Genomic DNA, 16822 nt, shown 5'->3' on the forward strand with positions numbered 1-16822 from the left:
TACCATATCATTGATATCCAACATTATTGTACTTCCTTTAATGACACATACATCTCCAAATACATAGATACAATAAGCACACAGTAGGGGTGGTGTTATTTAATATTTGCAGGTCATGTCTATATAGGAAATCCTTTTGTGTTAACTTACCACATTGAAAGCAAACAAAAGATGGGAAGCAAGAATAGGTGCTCATAAGAGGAGCAATGAGCTTTGTTTCAACACACTTACCCAGACAGGTCAATGGGTGATGAAGAAAGCCTATGGCCTACGTTAGTAACCTTGATTGCACTTTGTACGGGTGCTTGCCTAAGGTCTACCCGAGTTTGCCAAGCTTACGTCATAATTTGTGATAGTAGGGGCATGTGTTTGTGCTGCCCTTGTCCTATTCTAAATCCCAACTCATTTGTGTTGTTAGTCTTGTTGCTTTTTTACTTAAAAATTTTGTTTTTGAAAGTAGAAATACAGCCCCAACAAAACCAAAAAGTTTATACAAAGCTATCTAGGATAGAGGATAACAATTTTGGAAGGAATGGAAGCAAACTTTTCTGAATTTTTCAAAAATTAAAAAAATCTCATACTTGACCATTATGCAATATGTGAAGTCTAATTCAGTGGTTGGGATTGGGATCCTAATGCTTAAACTAAATGGATGAAGAATTGAAAATTAATACAATTCTGTGAAGTGAATAAGTTGAGGAATAGGTCTCATTTCTCGGAGTGATTTGAAAAACAGGACCATGAACTACCTTCTTTTTTTTTTTTTTTGCAATTAAAATTTCTAAGTGAAGCACATTTTGCTAAAAAAATCAATTTATTTATTTTTTTGATATACCATGAGATCACATTGCATAGGAAAACATCTTCAAAACTAAAATGTCAAAATATAATATGCCATCTGTTTTTTTTTTTTTTTTTTTGTGTGTGTCTGTGCGCGCGCTTGCTTTGGCCTGTTTTGCACTGTCTCAATTCTCAAACTTGAATAGTTGATGCAAACAAATGCCCACCCCCTTTTTATGTGTTCCACAGCTTCCCAAACAAAGTAACTAATATAACAAAAGAAATAAATAAATATAGAATCAGCAAAACATCTCTCTCATATTTGCATATTAAATTCCCACATACCAAGTGCTTATTTTAAAACCTTGGAACAAACATATCATTGTCTGCTTGGATGTTTTTACTTATTAGCAGAAATTAGTTGAGATTTGCATGAAATCCCACATCGAACAAACACAGGAGAGAAGAGGCTAGCATGAGTGTATAGATGAGGAGCAGGTAGCAACATAAAACATACTTACCTGGATGGGGTCAATGGGTGATCAACAAGACCCATGGCCTAGGTTAGTGACCTCCATTGCACTTTGGAGGGGTGCTCGCCTAAGGTCTACCCAAGTGGTGGAGCCTACGTCATAATTTGTGGTAGTGGGGGCCTGCGTTCGCGCGGCCCCTAACCTGAAAATTGCTCCAAATTTTTGTTGTGGTTGATTTCTAGCATAACCGGGGGTTAATCTCTTATGCCCTTTGTAGTCTTGATGGTGAGAAAGTTTTGTATTTTGCCTCCTAAAATAATAATTCTAATTTTATTTCTAAACCTGTAGGCAAATTAAAAAGCCACGGGCATACGTTTTATTCTCAATAGAATGATATGTATTAGAGAGATATATAACCACACACATCATTAGACAGAATGATATCTCTATCTCTGATGAGATGGGGTTGTTGGGTTTCTTTTCTCATCATCTAAATAAGGTGAATCATTCAAATTTTATGGATCTCCTCGTGAGTCATGCATGGGTCATGCTACTATTGACTCCCAACCTAGGTCTAAACCCCCAACCCAATTTCCAACAACAAAAATGTTTGAGACCTCTAAATGAGGAGTTCTATAAGTGGGCCTCACCTTATGTTTTGATGTTTTAGTTTGTGATGTTGCATTTTTTTTTTTTTTTTTTTTTTTAATGTATTGTCACATCATTAGAGTTGGTATTAGAGTTTCAACTCTAGTGCTCTCTATCATCACTCTTCTAACAAAACCATTTAAAGTGACAAGAATTATTTGCAAATTTTGGCCAGTTTTCAATATCAAAAGGCCTTATTTCATCAAAGCAGTTCCACCTTTTCTTGTTTCATCAGTTCTATTGTTATGAACCACTATTTTCATTAACAACTCTACTGGGCAGTAGTATGAATAAAAGAGAGAGTTGTTTTGTTATCTAATAATTTTATTTGAACGCCTAAACTAATGGGTGTTTTGAAAAGTTGGTAAAAAGCTAGCTTGTTGGCTTTTTTGGTGGCTTTTTTGTGGCTTTTTTGGGAGAAGTTGGTAAAAAGCCAAAAAGCCAACTTTTTACCAACTTTCCAAATTACCCCTTAATCATCTATCCAGCATTTCGACCGAAGATTGGAGAGAGGTAACTGGGGCGCAGAATCCTCAGTTGAAAATTCCTATGTTACTCTCTGTTTCAACTATGAGAACCCATATTTAATTATTTTTAGGATATGAATAATAAATTAATTTTATCTAAAACCTATTTAATAAATGTATTAATGTATAAATTAATTAGAAACTATCCCAATTTAGTCGCTAACAAAAATATTCTTAAGAATAATAATTTTGTAGGTATTCAATGATTTTCGTTTTGTAACTATTTTTGTAACTCAATAATTACCCTTATGGTGTGTTTGGTTGGGAAATTTGGAAAGAGAAATAGAAAAGATGTGTGAAATTAGTGAATTTTAGATATATTTTATTCACATTTCACCTACCTTTTTCATTTCTCTTTCCAAATCTCTCCTCAAATCCTTCAACCAAACAGAGCATAACTAAATATCTTAGTTGAAAACTTCATCTAATTGATTTTTAAGGAACTAAAACACATACACATTTATACAAATTTATTATTACAAAAATAATAATAATTGCATTAGGTGCCTTTGCATGCCAAGCCTATAGGATAGGTTATGCTCTTGATTTTTGAGAGACTTGATATCAATCACAATTATGAGAAGAGCAAAGGGTTAGATATGTTTTATGAGTCTATTTATGCAGATTCTAATTCTTAACTAATCGGAGAGAGTGAAAGCTAAGATTTAAAAGAAAAAAATTCGGAGCTTTAGGGAAAAAAAAATTCTTTTGATAGCAAAGTTAAGAGTTGGGAGAGAAGAAGATGAGAAGGAGAATGGTTAGAATCTTCCTACTATTTCACGACCCCATTTTGACTTCATTGCTAAGTAAGAAAACCCTCAAAACCTTCTCATTCTTTTTCTTCAATTTCAGAATATATTCAAATACTAATAAGCCTTAAAAAAAATCTTGATAGAGCTTTGTTTGTAATTACATGTGAATTTGTGAAATATATATTAGATGTTTGAAAATTATTATATATTGCTAAATTTAAAATCATGATATAATCTTGAATTTAGGCTTGCTTGTGTAATTTGTGATATTTAATAGATGATTTAAGATTTTATTTGATTTGATCATATGATTCTTAAATCTGCCAAAAGTTTGTACGAATATATAGACAATTTTATACTCAAAATTTCAATATGGTTTCTTCTACAAAGTTGGTAAGAATGATGTCTAGATCATCCAATTATTCTATTTTTGTACGAATTTAAATGGAATTTTAATTCAATATGGATTTTTAGACAGATTATGCTTCATGTTTGAAAAATTACTAAAAATTCTATATTAGACCAAATCTAGTATTTTCTGAGTAAAAAATTAAATTTGAGAAGTATAGTTTCATCCTCAATTTTTATATTATGGATTTGATTTTTGAATTTCAGTGTGGAATTATTTTAAGAAAATGTGACGAATTTGTGTTATGTAGCTTTTTGTAATTTTATAGAATTATTTATAATTCATTTTCAGGAAATTATTTTTGAGAAATGACATAATATGTTTGCTGAACATTCCTGAAAATTATATGAATTTTAGAATTGTCTAAATAATTTATTTGTAATTTTAACTACGAAATTTAAGTTCTAAAAATTTTGGGCAGAATATTAAAATAATCACGATTACCATTTCAATTATTTATTAGAATTAAAAATAATTTTTGTTCTAATTTACTTAATTGAATCTTGTAAATTAGTAATGCATGTGTAATGTTGTGATTTATTTTTGTATTTAAAATTATTATTTCACTTGATGGCTTGATTTACCTGTTTATAATAATATGTACATTGATTGATTATTGTAGAACATAATTGTAAATATTTTCTCTTGAAAATTGTAGTAAAATGGTATAACATTGATGGTGACCTAAATTTGTAATTATTATGAAAATTAACTAAAATGATCAACGGGGTGTATGAAATTAAAGGTTGATAGTTAATATCGGTTGTTCAGGATGAGTCCTGATTTTATGTAATTCTTGTCCAAAACCCTAAGATGGCACGAGACATATTTGAACCCTTATCAGTATTCGGTTTTAGAATAAGGGTGGATGTGTGGGTGGCACATAGGGAGGATACGTACCCCTGATAAACTGTTCTCTTGGGGCAAATCACGAAAACCACTACTTGGGTATGTAACTCTGGGCATGACCGTCCTTGGTAGTCACAGTTTGTAACACTTAATTATTTAACCAAGGGGAGTTTTAAATTAACCATGAGCCATAGCTTAGTGGTTGGTAAGTTAATATCTTTGGTGAGATTTTGAGTGTCACCTAATTTATTAAACTTGTTGAAATTATTTTAATATTTGTAAGTTATATGTTTGCAATTATATTGTTATATCATGCTTATAATCTCATTATTTTTCTCGTAAAAAGAAAAGTAGGTTTGTTGTGTTTTCTTTCTGTGCTGAAAAACTCACATATATTTTTGTTACCCTTGCATTTTATGCCAAATTTTGACCCAAAAAAAAAAAGGAATGGAAGTTGAAAATGGGGTTGATGGTAACGTAGAACTTTGGCCGACTTGAAACCATGACTAGAGTCAAATAAATTTTATAATCTTATATATTAACAATTAAGGACTTTGTGATTTCATTTAATGTTGTATTTGAACATTTTAAGTTTTTTTTTTATTTATTTATTTAGTGTTGTTTGAACCTTTGGTCATGTATGAGAGTTACAATTTCTAAATAAAATGTTAAGTTTTTAATTTAATAAGTTATTTTATTTATTTAATTTCTCTTGATATTTCAAAATTTTGAGACATTACATCAACATAGTGTTTAATTATACCTTAAGCATTATGTCTGAATATTCTTATATGATCTATTGATTATGACTTATATATAATTTGAGACGAGGAGAGAAAAGATCCATAACCAAAAATTGGTATTTAAATTGGCTCTTTGTGCTTAGGCTTGACAATCATTACTTCATTGGTATACATTGGGATTGAAAAAGGATCGCACAATGTATGTCACACTACACAATGTATGTCGCACTACACGACAAGTTTTGAGGGAGTTTTTCAAGGAAAAAAAAAAGAAAAAAACTTCTTATTTGATCATCAATAGCCTCCCAGGGAAAGCCTACTAACTGTCATGCAAGACATTATTCTATATGGGGTTTCTATGTTTTGCTATTTTAATTATCAATGGACAAAATATAATGAAAACAGCATTATTAATAAAGTAAAGTTTTTCACAACAGTAGGCTTCATTCACTTATCACACTTGTCAAGAGTTTTGATGGCAGTATTTTCACAAAAAAGATATACGATAAGAAAACTTAATTTCTTATATGTATTTGTTCATTGGAAGATGAATTTTGCCAAAAAGATATTGTAAAATTTAGTTGTTCAGTTTTTCAGTGGATGTGTGTGAAAACATATATTTTGTGGTTAAAAGTAACGTATGTTGAGATTCCCGTGACAAAATCCTCAATTTTTTGTGAGATATATACATTTTGAATAAAAACTTATTTTAGTAAGAAAATTAAAAATGTGAGTTTCATAAGTTTCTCACTAATGCAACAGTCATATGATTTTTTTTATTTCTTTTATTTTCTTATACTTTTCCAAACAACCGAACAGGGTCGTAGTCACCCAAAGGAGCCATGTTGTTGGAAGGCTTATTTTGCTTCAACTATTGCTCCCAACCACAGGCATAGTTAGTAGAGGGAATTTTGCAAATTTGCAAATAAAACTTACTAGATGGAATTGGAATCTGTTTGATGATTAATCATCTCAAAAACTGTAAAACCAACATTTCATTGCATGTTGTTTAGAAGTTTACAAGGCACAACCTCCATGTCAAGACGTTGCCGTCATTCCAACATTGAACAAACATGAAGCAGGAGAGGCAATTGTGAGGCAATAGATAAGGATCACTAAAACATATTTACCTGGACGGGGTCAAATGGGTGATTACTGAGGCCCATGGCCTACGTTAGTGACCTCCATTTCACTTAGGAGGGGCGCTTGCCTAAGGTCTATCCAAGTGGCAGAGCCTACATCATCATATGTGGCAGTGGGGGCCTGTGTTCACACAGCCCCTATCCAAACTTAGTTCCATATTTATGAGTTGTGCTCGAATGGATTTGCATAAATGTTGAATATTCTTACATGTCAATCTCCCGAAGAGGGGAAAAAAGGGCAGCAAATCTAAGAAAGTCGAAAACTCTTTGGCAGAGCTGTGTGAGCATGAGTTATTTCTCATACTGACCTGAAATTATTTATTGTTTCTCACTTTGTTCTAATTATCACAATTTAAAATTTTTAAAATTTTCAATTCCATCCCCAACAAATTATGTTCTCATTTTGGTCATTAAAAGTTTTCCCATTTTGGTCATTAAACATATTAAGTTTTCCCATTTTGGTCCATAAAACCAAACCCAACATAATCTCAAAACCATCCCCACCCCAAAATCCAACTAATCTCGAAAATCAACTTCATATAGGTGCACGAAAATGAAAACAGGTATGCATCATTCAAGTAAAGAGGCTGCAAGTTGAAGTATTGAGGCTAGTGGAAGAGATCAGGTAGTAGGTCAGGAGGGGCAGGTGGTCAGTTGTGGATTGGGGTGATAAGGTGCATAGAGGAGGGAAGAGAATAGGAGAGTAAAGGAAAGTGAAAGTTCTTATGGCACCATTTTTAGAATTTGGACTAAAAATGGAGAAAATTTGAAAATTTAGAGATCAAAGTAAAAGAATCTTTTATCAAGGGCCAAAGTGAGAAAAGAATCATACTCTATGGGGGAGAAAGTGTAATTTATCCTATGTATATTTCCATTTTTCTTTCCCTTAATAATAAATTCACGATCCAATCCAAACATAAACATAGCTCCTCTCAGGAGCTTTTGGCAATTTTGTGCAAAATATCAGTTCTCTTAATGCGAAGGCACAATTAGGGAGCAAGTAGTGCTAAATTCAGAAAATGAAGGGAATGCCTCTCTATCTTTGATTGCACTACCAGTTGTCAAGCTAAATTTCCTTTTATCAAATTAGCATTGACCATTTCAATGTACTTTATGCCCAAGCAAATAATAATATACTAGCAATTCAACTATCATTTCTTACTAACTAAATATATTGGGGAAAAGAAGTTATTCTGAGCATATTCTAAGCATCAAACTTTTGTTTTATTTCAAATTATAGAGGTGAGACCAAAACCCAGCCAACATACCCTCTTGCAGACACAAACATCAACTAAACTAGTAATATTCACAAGATTTATTTAAAAAGCATGAAGAACCAAAGCAAAATCGCCCAGATCAAAACTGCATTGCAACCTCACAAACTTGACATATTATCACCTTTCTGAAGCTAAGAAAAATCTCAGGGCTCAAAAGTCATATTCTCTGCCTCACGCTTCAAAGAGTCAAACAGCACAGATGACAGATAACGCTCTCCAAAGCTGGGGAACACCACCTGTCAAAAACAAACAATGATTAATGCTTCCTACCCCCACTGGGGGTCGACCCCCAGTGAGGTGTCGGCCCCGGATTGGTCCAAAAAAAAAAACTGTTTTTTTTTTTTTTTTTTAAGTTTTCAGCCAGTGGGGGCGCGCCACATCACTGGGGGCGCGACCCCCACTGGGGGTATGCAGCGCGGTTGAACAAACAATAGAATATTTGTAGGTGGTTAAAATTCTGAGATTTGTCCAATGTTGTGTTCAGCCAAATTACCATGCAATATCTTCTAGTTCATTAAAATTTGCCCAATTGAGAACAAAATATACACAAATGACAGAACAAAACAGCAAAGCTGAACTTGTATGCAGAAAATCAAACTTACAACAATGAGTTTTCCAGCATTTTCTGGCCTCTTAGCTATCTTAATTGCAGCAGCCGCAGCAGCACCAGATGATATTCCTACCTACAATACATGTTACCATAAGCACCATCAAACTTGTGAACTAAAAATATAAAAAAAACCTAAGACATGAACTTAAGAGTTCAGTAATTTTTAGAGAGGACAGTGATATAAAAATGCCTATAAGACCCACAGTTGAATAATATGAAAAATTATGTTCTTACCAGCAAGCCTTCTTTCAATGCAAGAAGCTTGGCAGTTTCAATAGCTTCCTCACTTGATATCTGCAAAGTTCAAACATAAATAACTCAGCAATAATTATCAAAGATCGGCCTTTGAATATGAAAAGCAGCAATAAATGATGGAAGTGTAATAACAATTACATAAGCTGTCTCATACAAAGTAATCATGCTCCGTTAAAACACGTGTTATTATCACTATTACACTGGCAAATTAACTACTTCAGCAAATCATAGCACATGTCAAAAGGTAGACTCTTTTTTAAAAAAAAAATTATGAATTCACCTTTGTTCCATGCACTTTGGCTGAACAAACCAGGAGTATTTAGCTTAGCCAATTTCAAGAATTTTTTTTTCCGATGAATAAACCTATTTCAAGAATCCTACAGCTTGTTTTAGGCTATTTATTCCATATGCCAGCCAAGCTTTAACAGGGTTACCCTGACACCCCAATTTGTGATGGTTTATACACTTTCAGGACTATATAAATGCCAAGCTGCAGATAAAATGAAGTACATAACCGGCAATCAATTCTCTTCATCTTTATTATTTCTTTCTTTATTTTTTTGCTTTACTTTTTTTCATGATACACAAAGCGTGATGCATGACTAGATTCATCCACATGTTTACTGAAAATGAATGAGACTGCCTTGTTAGAAAGATTTTGAGGCTTACTTGAACAACTTCATCAACTAAAGCGACGTCCAATACCCCAGGGATGAAACCAGCACCAATTCCTTGAATTTTATGAGGGCCTAAAACATTACAACATGTAATATGTCAAGTTCAAATAAACAAAGATATTGCTCTTCTTGAAAGCTCCAAGATTAACAAAAATTTGCAATTATAGAAATTCTAAGTATTAGGTAATGCCGTGATGGCCACCAGAAAAGTAGATAAATGGCTATTGCACATGCAATAAGTTGGTTAGATTTTCTCATAAATGGCTTCAAATGTTGATGTCAACAAAAAATAAAATTAAAATTAAAATTAAAATTGCAGCTCAAATTATTAAAGTGAATACAGATATATCAACAATGAATTTGATGTCATCAACAAAGTACGGATTTTCTTTTTCATGTTGGAAAATTTTACTCAACAGTATTTCCAAACTCATAACGAAGCACAAGAATATGAAACTGTAATAAGTATACTTATTACTACCCACACTGAATTTTCAACAATGCATTTCAAATTGCATGCAAGAAAACCCATATTTAAGGTTTTCTTAGTCCCTGTTAACAACCACAAACAGTATATCGGCAAAATGACATCACATATTGTACATGAAATCCAAACATAAAACCATAATAAGGAAGCAAATTCTCCGAAACCTCTGACTGTACTGCATTTGGCATAATATTCTCATAGCTGAATCACTTTTAGGCATTGTTTGTATCATTGTTGCAAGCACAATTCTTAAGAACTTGTGTTTAAAGCCATGCAGGTGTAGCACGTAGAGAGCAATAAAAAGGAAAGGGCAAACACTTTACCCCTGTGGTTTGGGCTATGTGCAGTTTACCCCCTAACGTTTCGAAATAACCACGTAACCTCCACGTGGTTTGTGGACTAAAGTGTACTGTTAAACATTCCATCCAACTTAACAGCAAGTGTGAAACACTTGGCAAATATAAGGGGATCATATGCTCATTCTCAAATTTCAAGGGAGTAAATCGCACATGGAATAAAACATAGGGGTTAAAGTGCACTTTGCCTTCTAAACAAATGACGACAATATATAGGGGTACTTTAGTCTTTTTTATTAAATAGTCAACGGGCCTAATGGTGCACTTCAGTCCACAAACCACAAGAGGGTTATGCGGTCATTTCCAAATGTTAAGGGAGTAAACCGCACATGGTTAAAATGCACTTTACCTTCCAAACAAATGACGAAAATATAGTGATATTTTTGTGTTTTTCATTAAATCGTTAACGAACCTAATGGTGCACTTCAATCTACAAACCACAAGGTAGTTATGTGGTCATTTCTAAATGTTAGGGGGCAAACAACACATGGCCCAAACCACAAGGAGGGTAAATTAAAGTTTGCCAAGGAAAGATGTGCTGAGTGATTAATCCAGGGTGTACAGAGGGGTGGACTAGGAATAGATCCTGCCCCAGCCTTTTGATAAAGCACTACACTTACATACAAGAAAATCAACAATAGAAGACTAGAATGATTAGCAGCCAATCTTTGCTTTTATCCAACAAATGAGAAAATTCAATCTTTTACAGAACATGTTGAAGAAAAAATATTCATCCCAGGTCATTCGTGACACTCAGCATACAATTTTTTTGTAGAAAAAATGGTCATAGGATATTCACATGACATTGACCAATGGCTAGTTACAAAGCATGTTGATCAATGGTTTTGATACAAGTCTAACATAAAAAACATTCCCAACAATATTAAAACTAGAAAATTAGTCCCTTTTCTACATTAAAAGATGAGCACTAAAGCCCCCCTTCACAGGAGGAGAATCTGTGTGTGTGTGTGTGTGTGTGTGTGTGTGAGAGAGAGAGAGAGAGAGAGAGAGAGAGATTTTGGCATGAAAATTTATTAGAGTTTGCTAATGAAAAAAGCCAATAAAGCTTGATAGTATCAAAAGTGCTGTTGAACATTTAGAAAAAGAAAATTGTGAAAATCTTATCATGCTAGAAAATACCAGACAAACATTTTATGGTTTACATATCATTGACATCACTGATCATTATATACATTATAGACAATCTGCTACAGACAATCTGAAACTAGGTCAAACCTAAGGAACATGTCGTAAGTTTAGTATTTAACAAGAGAGCCTAAAGATTGTGTCACAAGGTTACTATCAGCACTGAACAAGCTACACCAAGCATGTTTTGTCATCTGCCACACAAAGCAAATCATTAGGCAACTTGAACTTTAAAAAAGGATGACATTATTTTTGAAGCAGTAATGATCCTCAACACAAGTATTGAAAAGTCTTCATTATATATAGGAGCACGAACAAAATTCAAACACAAAATAACCACTGCTTACCACTCTCTCAAGTAATGAAAAATGACATTTGTTTGTAAGACAAGCCATTTGAAGTAGTTTGATATCTATTCACTCCTTTCTTTCAATTAATTGGCCAATTTATTATGATCATCACAGAAGAATCATGAAAGTTTGGTCAATCAATAATTGGTAAGTCCTTGATCTATGGGAACTGACATACACTAACCAATGAAAAAACCTCAAAACATATAAACAACGATAAATCATTTTAAGCAAAAAATATATATATATATTACATTGTAATTCCAAGTTCGTTCCCTTGATAATTTGTTACATCTGATTATTCTAATTCTTCAAATTTGAGTCGGTCAAATGTCGAAGTTTAAGGTTCACACCTAATTAGGTGAATGCTTCTAATTTAAAATGTATATTATGATGAAGCTTTAAACATTATTCAACATTACTAATGTTTGCATTGACATATTCCATAGCATATCATAGGACTACTTCTGACAACAGTTTAATCACCCAAAACCCACGCAATAGAAGCGGGGGAAAAGCCCCCAACAGACAAGTACTCTCTGCTGAAACAATTAGACTGCTTAGGTGAACTTGTCCACCTATCTAGCAAAGCAGCAGAGTACACCAGGTCTTCGTTGCCTCATCAATTTGTCAATCCTGTTACATAGTAATATCTTTGTTTTCCATCATTCTTCTGTGTACAGAAACAAAGTCACAAACAAATAAGTTCATCATAGTAAATCCATAACCAAATACACAGTTGTGTCTACGTGCCCAGATGTAAGAAATTATCGTGTCCAAAATCCTAGCCTGTTTCCCAAAATCACATGTAACAACCATGCCTAATGATGATTGCCAAACACAAGTTCATTCCAAATCATATATTCCAACTTGCCAAAGCCAACAAAATATCTAAAAGAAGAAAGAATGCACCAGAAATACAAGAATATTATCGACACCAAGCCAGGATAGAAAATGGGGAGACATGTTGGAATGCACAACTCACCAGGTTTTCCTCCATTTAAAACTGCACTTTCAACTGGTTCTACACCATATAGCTGTATATGAATAAAGAAGGGCACCAACAGCAACACAGGAAAAAGAATACAGATTAACAAGAGAGAGAGAGAGGAGTTCATTAAACTTTACTTTTCCAATAAAATCAGAGAATGAAAAAGATCTAACCTTAATCTCAGGGTTTTGCTCTTTAAGGTACCTCCCAACACCTGTAATTGTACCACCTGTGCCTATCCCAGAAACGAAGGCATCAACTTTCCCACCGGAGGCTTTCCAGATCTCTGGTCCAGTGGTCTCATAATGGACCTAAACAGATGATATCGATCAAATATTAATCTATCCAATCAGCTACCAACATATGTTGATCAGTGATAATACAGAAGCTCAAAGCACTGGTGCCATAATACCTTTGGGTTGGCAGGGTTTTCAAATTGCTGAAGAATGTAGGCATTGGGGGTCTTTTCCTTTATTTCTTCCGCCTTTTGAACAGCCCCTTTCATGCCCCTGGCAGGATCTGTAAGAACCAACTCAGCTCCAAAAGCTAGGAGAATAATTCTCCTTTCCAGACTCATAGAAGCAGGCATGGTAATGATTAGTTTATAACCCTTAGCTGCAGCCATAAAAGCTAAGCCAATACCAGTATTGCCACTGGTAGGCTCAATGAGGACACTCTTCAGCAATCATCATTTGGGCAGACAGTAACAAAGGAAAGTTTGTCAGGCTCACATGAAGATGATACATGTCTATATGATAGAAGATGATACATTTGGACTAACCTCACCGGGCCTAATGACGCCTTTCTCCTCTGCATCTTGTATCATACTGTACCCAATCCTGCATGCCAGGCATGATTTACCATATCAAAATCTATAAGCAAAGTCCCATAATACATATAATTCTAAAATTATGATGGAGATTGAGATTACTAAAAAAAAAAAAAAGAACAAAAATATCCAGCTACCTGTCTTTGACGCTAGAGCAGGGTTCCATCATCTCTAGTTTGGCAGCAATACGAGCAACACAACCATCGGCGATATTGTTGAGATACACCAATGGTGTTTTACCTATCAACTGTACATGTCAAAACAACAAGATGAGTATGATAAACAGTGTCCCTTAATCTTAGGCTCCAGAAAAAATAAATAAATAAATAAATTCGGGATGAACACAGCTTACTTCAGTAACATCTTTTGCAATGGCACACTTCTCTGCCATTTTGGTCAGATCACTGAGAACACCTAAAAGAGTCAAAGAGATCATAAATAAAAATCAGAATAATGTTCAACGAACTACAGAAAAGAAGAACTAATATTTTGAAATCTTAGTGTTGGTGCATAATGTATGCACTGCACATTTCACTATTAAAATTATTTTCTATATTCATCACTTTGATATGTATACACCATGAATTGTGTAATGTGAATTGTGTATCTTCAATATATGTAAATGACAGCTAGAATAAGTAATAGCATTGTTGAATTAAGTCAAACAGTAACTGACAAAACAATAAATGAAACAGTGTTATATAGTCAAAGATGAATAGTAAATATTAAATGTTATAATAGTTTTTAATTCAATAAGTGCTGAAGCAAGTGAAAAAGAAAATGAATGTTGACTGATGTGTAATAGATACATGGTGTAAAGTAGTGTTTTGAGGAAAATGTCTTCAGTGGAGTTTCCCATTGTATTACAAAGTCAAAGGAAAAGGCCGTGTGTGTGATCAAAAGGAGTCTCTCATATGGCTCTATTTTTATTTCTACATTATGTATTGTGTTTTTACAAAAAGATTTCATACATGTAAGGGTGTTTCCATGGTGGTGCTTTGGGCTCAACCTAATGTGCAAAGATAGTCTAAGCCAACACAACTACTAGTCGGGTTGTTATATCCTAGGTTTGACAAGCTGGATTTAGAGCCTCTATGAAGATTTCTCTCTCCAGATCGTATAGAAGTTTTCACCAAAGGGCGCCACCTCATGAACGAAGTGATCTTGCGGCTGGATAGAAGCCACATTCCACAAGTGTTTTCAGTCAGGAGCTCACGAACAGCAAACTTCTGTGTGTGTGTGTGTGTTTTTTTTTTCAATTATCAAATGTGCACCCAAATCACACTCCCTCCCTCCAAAGAATCCCCCTCTTCCTCTTCTTCTTATGTTAAAACCTATCACCTACTTCACCCACTTAAACCTACTCCACTAAACCTAACCCACTACACCACTACCACCTCACCTACTCCACTAAACCTAACCCACTACACCACTACCACCTCCACTTCACCTACTCCTTACCTACTACACACTCACCCTCTTCTATATATAGGAATCATGAATCATTGTAATAAATATAACATTACATGAATTAATAATACAATCATTTCTCTTTATACATTAAATTTCTACATGGTATCAGAGCCATAAGATTTAGGCCCGTATTTTGTTTTCTCACCGGCGGGCAGCCGGCCGGCAACCTTGCCTTCGCTGCCCGCTGGAATTTTGTACACATACCTTCATCCATCCATTGTTGAAGATCACCAATCCAGATCGTCCTATTCTCTCATTCGATCCCTGATTCTCTCGATGTCGATAAGAACCATTAAAGTCAGCAATGTTTCCCTAGGGGCAACTTTGCAAGACGTCAAGGAGTTCTTTTCCTTTTCTGGTGATATTGAATATGTTGAAATGCTGAGTCATACTGAGCGATCCCAAATAGCATTTGTTACCTTCAAGGATTCGCAAGGAGCACAGACTGTAGTCTTACTTTCGGGAGCAACAATAGTTGATCTGACCGTCACCACAAATCTGGATCCAGATTATCAGCTTCCACCTGCTGCTTTTGCAGCTCCTCTTAAAACAGAAAACAAAACCGCAGGTGGTTCTGAATCTGTTTTTCGGAAGGCAGAGGATGTAGTCAGCGGCGTGCTTGCAAAGGGCTTTGTGTTAGGCAAAGATGCGGTCAGCAAGGTCAAGTCCTTTGATGAGAAGCACCAGTTGACTTCCACAGCCACAGCTAAGGTTGTTTCTTTTGACAAAAAAATCGGGCTTAGCGAAAAGTTTAGCGCTGGGACTTCTGTTGTTAATGAGAAGGTTCGGGGAGTAGATCAGAAATTTCAGGTTTCTGACAAAACCAAATCAGCATATGCTGTTGCTGAGCAAAAAGTCAGTAGTGCTGGATCAGCCCTAATGAAGAACCCGTATGTACAAACTGGAACTACGTGGGTGACTGGTGTTTTTAGTAAAGTTGCAAAGGCAGCTGGAGATGTTGGCCAAAAGACAAAACAGAAGGTAGGAATGGCTGAAGAGGAACAGCGAAGGAAAATGGTGGATGAATTTGCGCAGATTCATTTATCCGAGTCACCTAAATCACCAAATCCGAGCAATCTTCAAAGCCCGCACCGGCCAAATCACCAAGAGTGGTAGTGGTACTGTTTTTGTGCGAAGGGACAGAAATCATCACATTTCTCACCTTTTTTTCTTTTATTTTGTCCTCCACTTTACACCTCACATGCCTTCTCTATGTCTAAACAATAATTTTCCACCACCCAACTTTCTTTTTATTTTATTTTATTTTCTTTTATTTATTACCCACTCACTTCTTATGATGAAAACACAATGGACCCAACTTCATGCCAGCCACATGGGCTTGTCCCTCCGCCAATGCTCTCATCCTTTTCCTTTTTTCATATATATATTTATTTCGCCAACCAATACCACTTTTTTTTTTAATTCCTTAATTTATTTTAATAACATGAGTGGCCTCCTTTTTTCCACCATCTCCCTCTTTTTCTACACAATATTTTTTTGTACCACCGCCCACTCCATGATACCCATATTATTATTATTATTATTATTATTATTATTATTATTATTATTATTATTATTATTATTATTATTATTTGCACCAAAAAAAAATAAAAATAAAAAAATAATAATAATAATCATTCCAGTTGATTTTTCTGCATTACCACACCTACCATTCGAGTTTGCCAAACACACTTGCTTTATTCATTTCAGGGATCAACCCCGATCACAATTTTACACCACACACACAAAAAAAAAAAAACAAAAAAAAAAACAACAACAACAACAACAAAAACAAACAACACATCTACAGGCGGGATTTTTTCTTATCTACTCTGCCGTCGATCTCTTCTTCTTGCCTCCGTCCTGGACGGCCCTTGCCGGTGTTGCCTCCGTGTTTCCCACTCCACTGGGCATGATCACTACTCCCTGCTCCTCCACTGCAGAATATGGCGGCCCTCCAAATCGGAACATAACGGTGGCCTTCCACTTCAGCTCCTTGTTTTCTGCCTTTAGCACACTTATCTCTACTCGCGCATCCTTATACATGC

At 34.7% G+C, this 16822-nt stretch overlaps 1 protein-coding gene, 3 non-coding genes and 1 pseudogene across 8 annotated transcripts in view; 4 read left to right on the forward strand and 1 right to left on the reverse strand.

Annotated features, from left to right (window-relative positions):
* The first annotated feature begins 223 nt into the window (after positions 1-223).
* On the forward strand, positions 224-383 carry LOC114318827 (U1 spliceosomal RNA). Its single transcript, XR_003649113.2, has one exon. It is a non-coding gene; the product is annotated as a U1 spliceosomal RNA (small nuclear RNA).
* Positions 384-1293: 910 nt separating this feature from the next.
* LOC114318822 (U1 spliceosomal RNA) lies at positions 1294-1454 on the forward strand. The gene has a single exon (XR_003649108.2). It is a non-coding gene; the product is annotated as a U1 spliceosomal RNA (small nuclear RNA).
* A 4849-nt stretch (positions 1455-6303) lies between these two features.
* LOC145820752 (U1 spliceosomal RNA) lies at positions 6304-6465 on the forward strand. The gene has a single exon (XR_014362821.1). It is a non-coding gene; the product is annotated as a U1 spliceosomal RNA (small nuclear RNA).
* A 1063-nt stretch (positions 6466-7528) lies between these two features.
* The window catches only part of LOC145820248 (cysteine synthase-like), a 120145-nt gene continuing 110851 nt past the window's right edge, over positions 7529-16822 (reverse strand). For all 4 annotated transcript variants that reach the window (XM_082915345.1, XM_082915344.1, XM_082915347.1 and 1 more), the window contains exons 2-11: positions 13654-13715; positions 13439-13548; positions 13254-13311; positions 12885-13148; positions 12646-12783; positions 12467-12518; positions 9135-9214; positions 8445-8504; positions 8203-8283; positions 7529-7836 (exon numbers count right to left, since the gene is read on the reverse strand). In XM_082915345.1, coding sequence (XP_082771471.1) covers positions 7744-7836; positions 8203-8283; positions 8445-8504; positions 9135-9214; positions 12467-12518; positions 12646-12783; positions 12885-13148; positions 13254-13311; positions 13439-13548; positions 13654-13692 — 975 coding nt within the window. In that variant the 5' untranslated portion in view covers positions 13693-13715 and the 3' untranslated portion in view covers positions 7529-7743. The remainder of the gene's footprint in view (positions 7837-8202; positions 8284-8444; positions 8505-9134; positions 9215-12466; positions 12519-12645; positions 12784-12884; positions 13149-13253; positions 13312-13438; positions 13549-13653; positions 13716-16822) is intronic.
* On the forward strand, positions 14641-16005 carry LOC114273951 (binding partner of ACD11 1 pseudogene; annotated as a pseudogene). The gene has a single exon (XR_014361447.1). The product of XR_014361447.1 is annotated as a binding partner of ACD11 1 pseudogene (transcript).

This window comes from Camellia sinensis, chromosome 2 (genome assembly GCF_055761805.1).
Source record: "Camellia sinensis isolate YWXY chromosome 2, ASM5576180v1, whole genome shotgun sequence".
In the NCBI taxonomy this organism is placed as follows: Eukaryota; Viridiplantae; Streptophyta; class Magnoliopsida; order Ericales; family Theaceae; genus Camellia; species Camellia sinensis.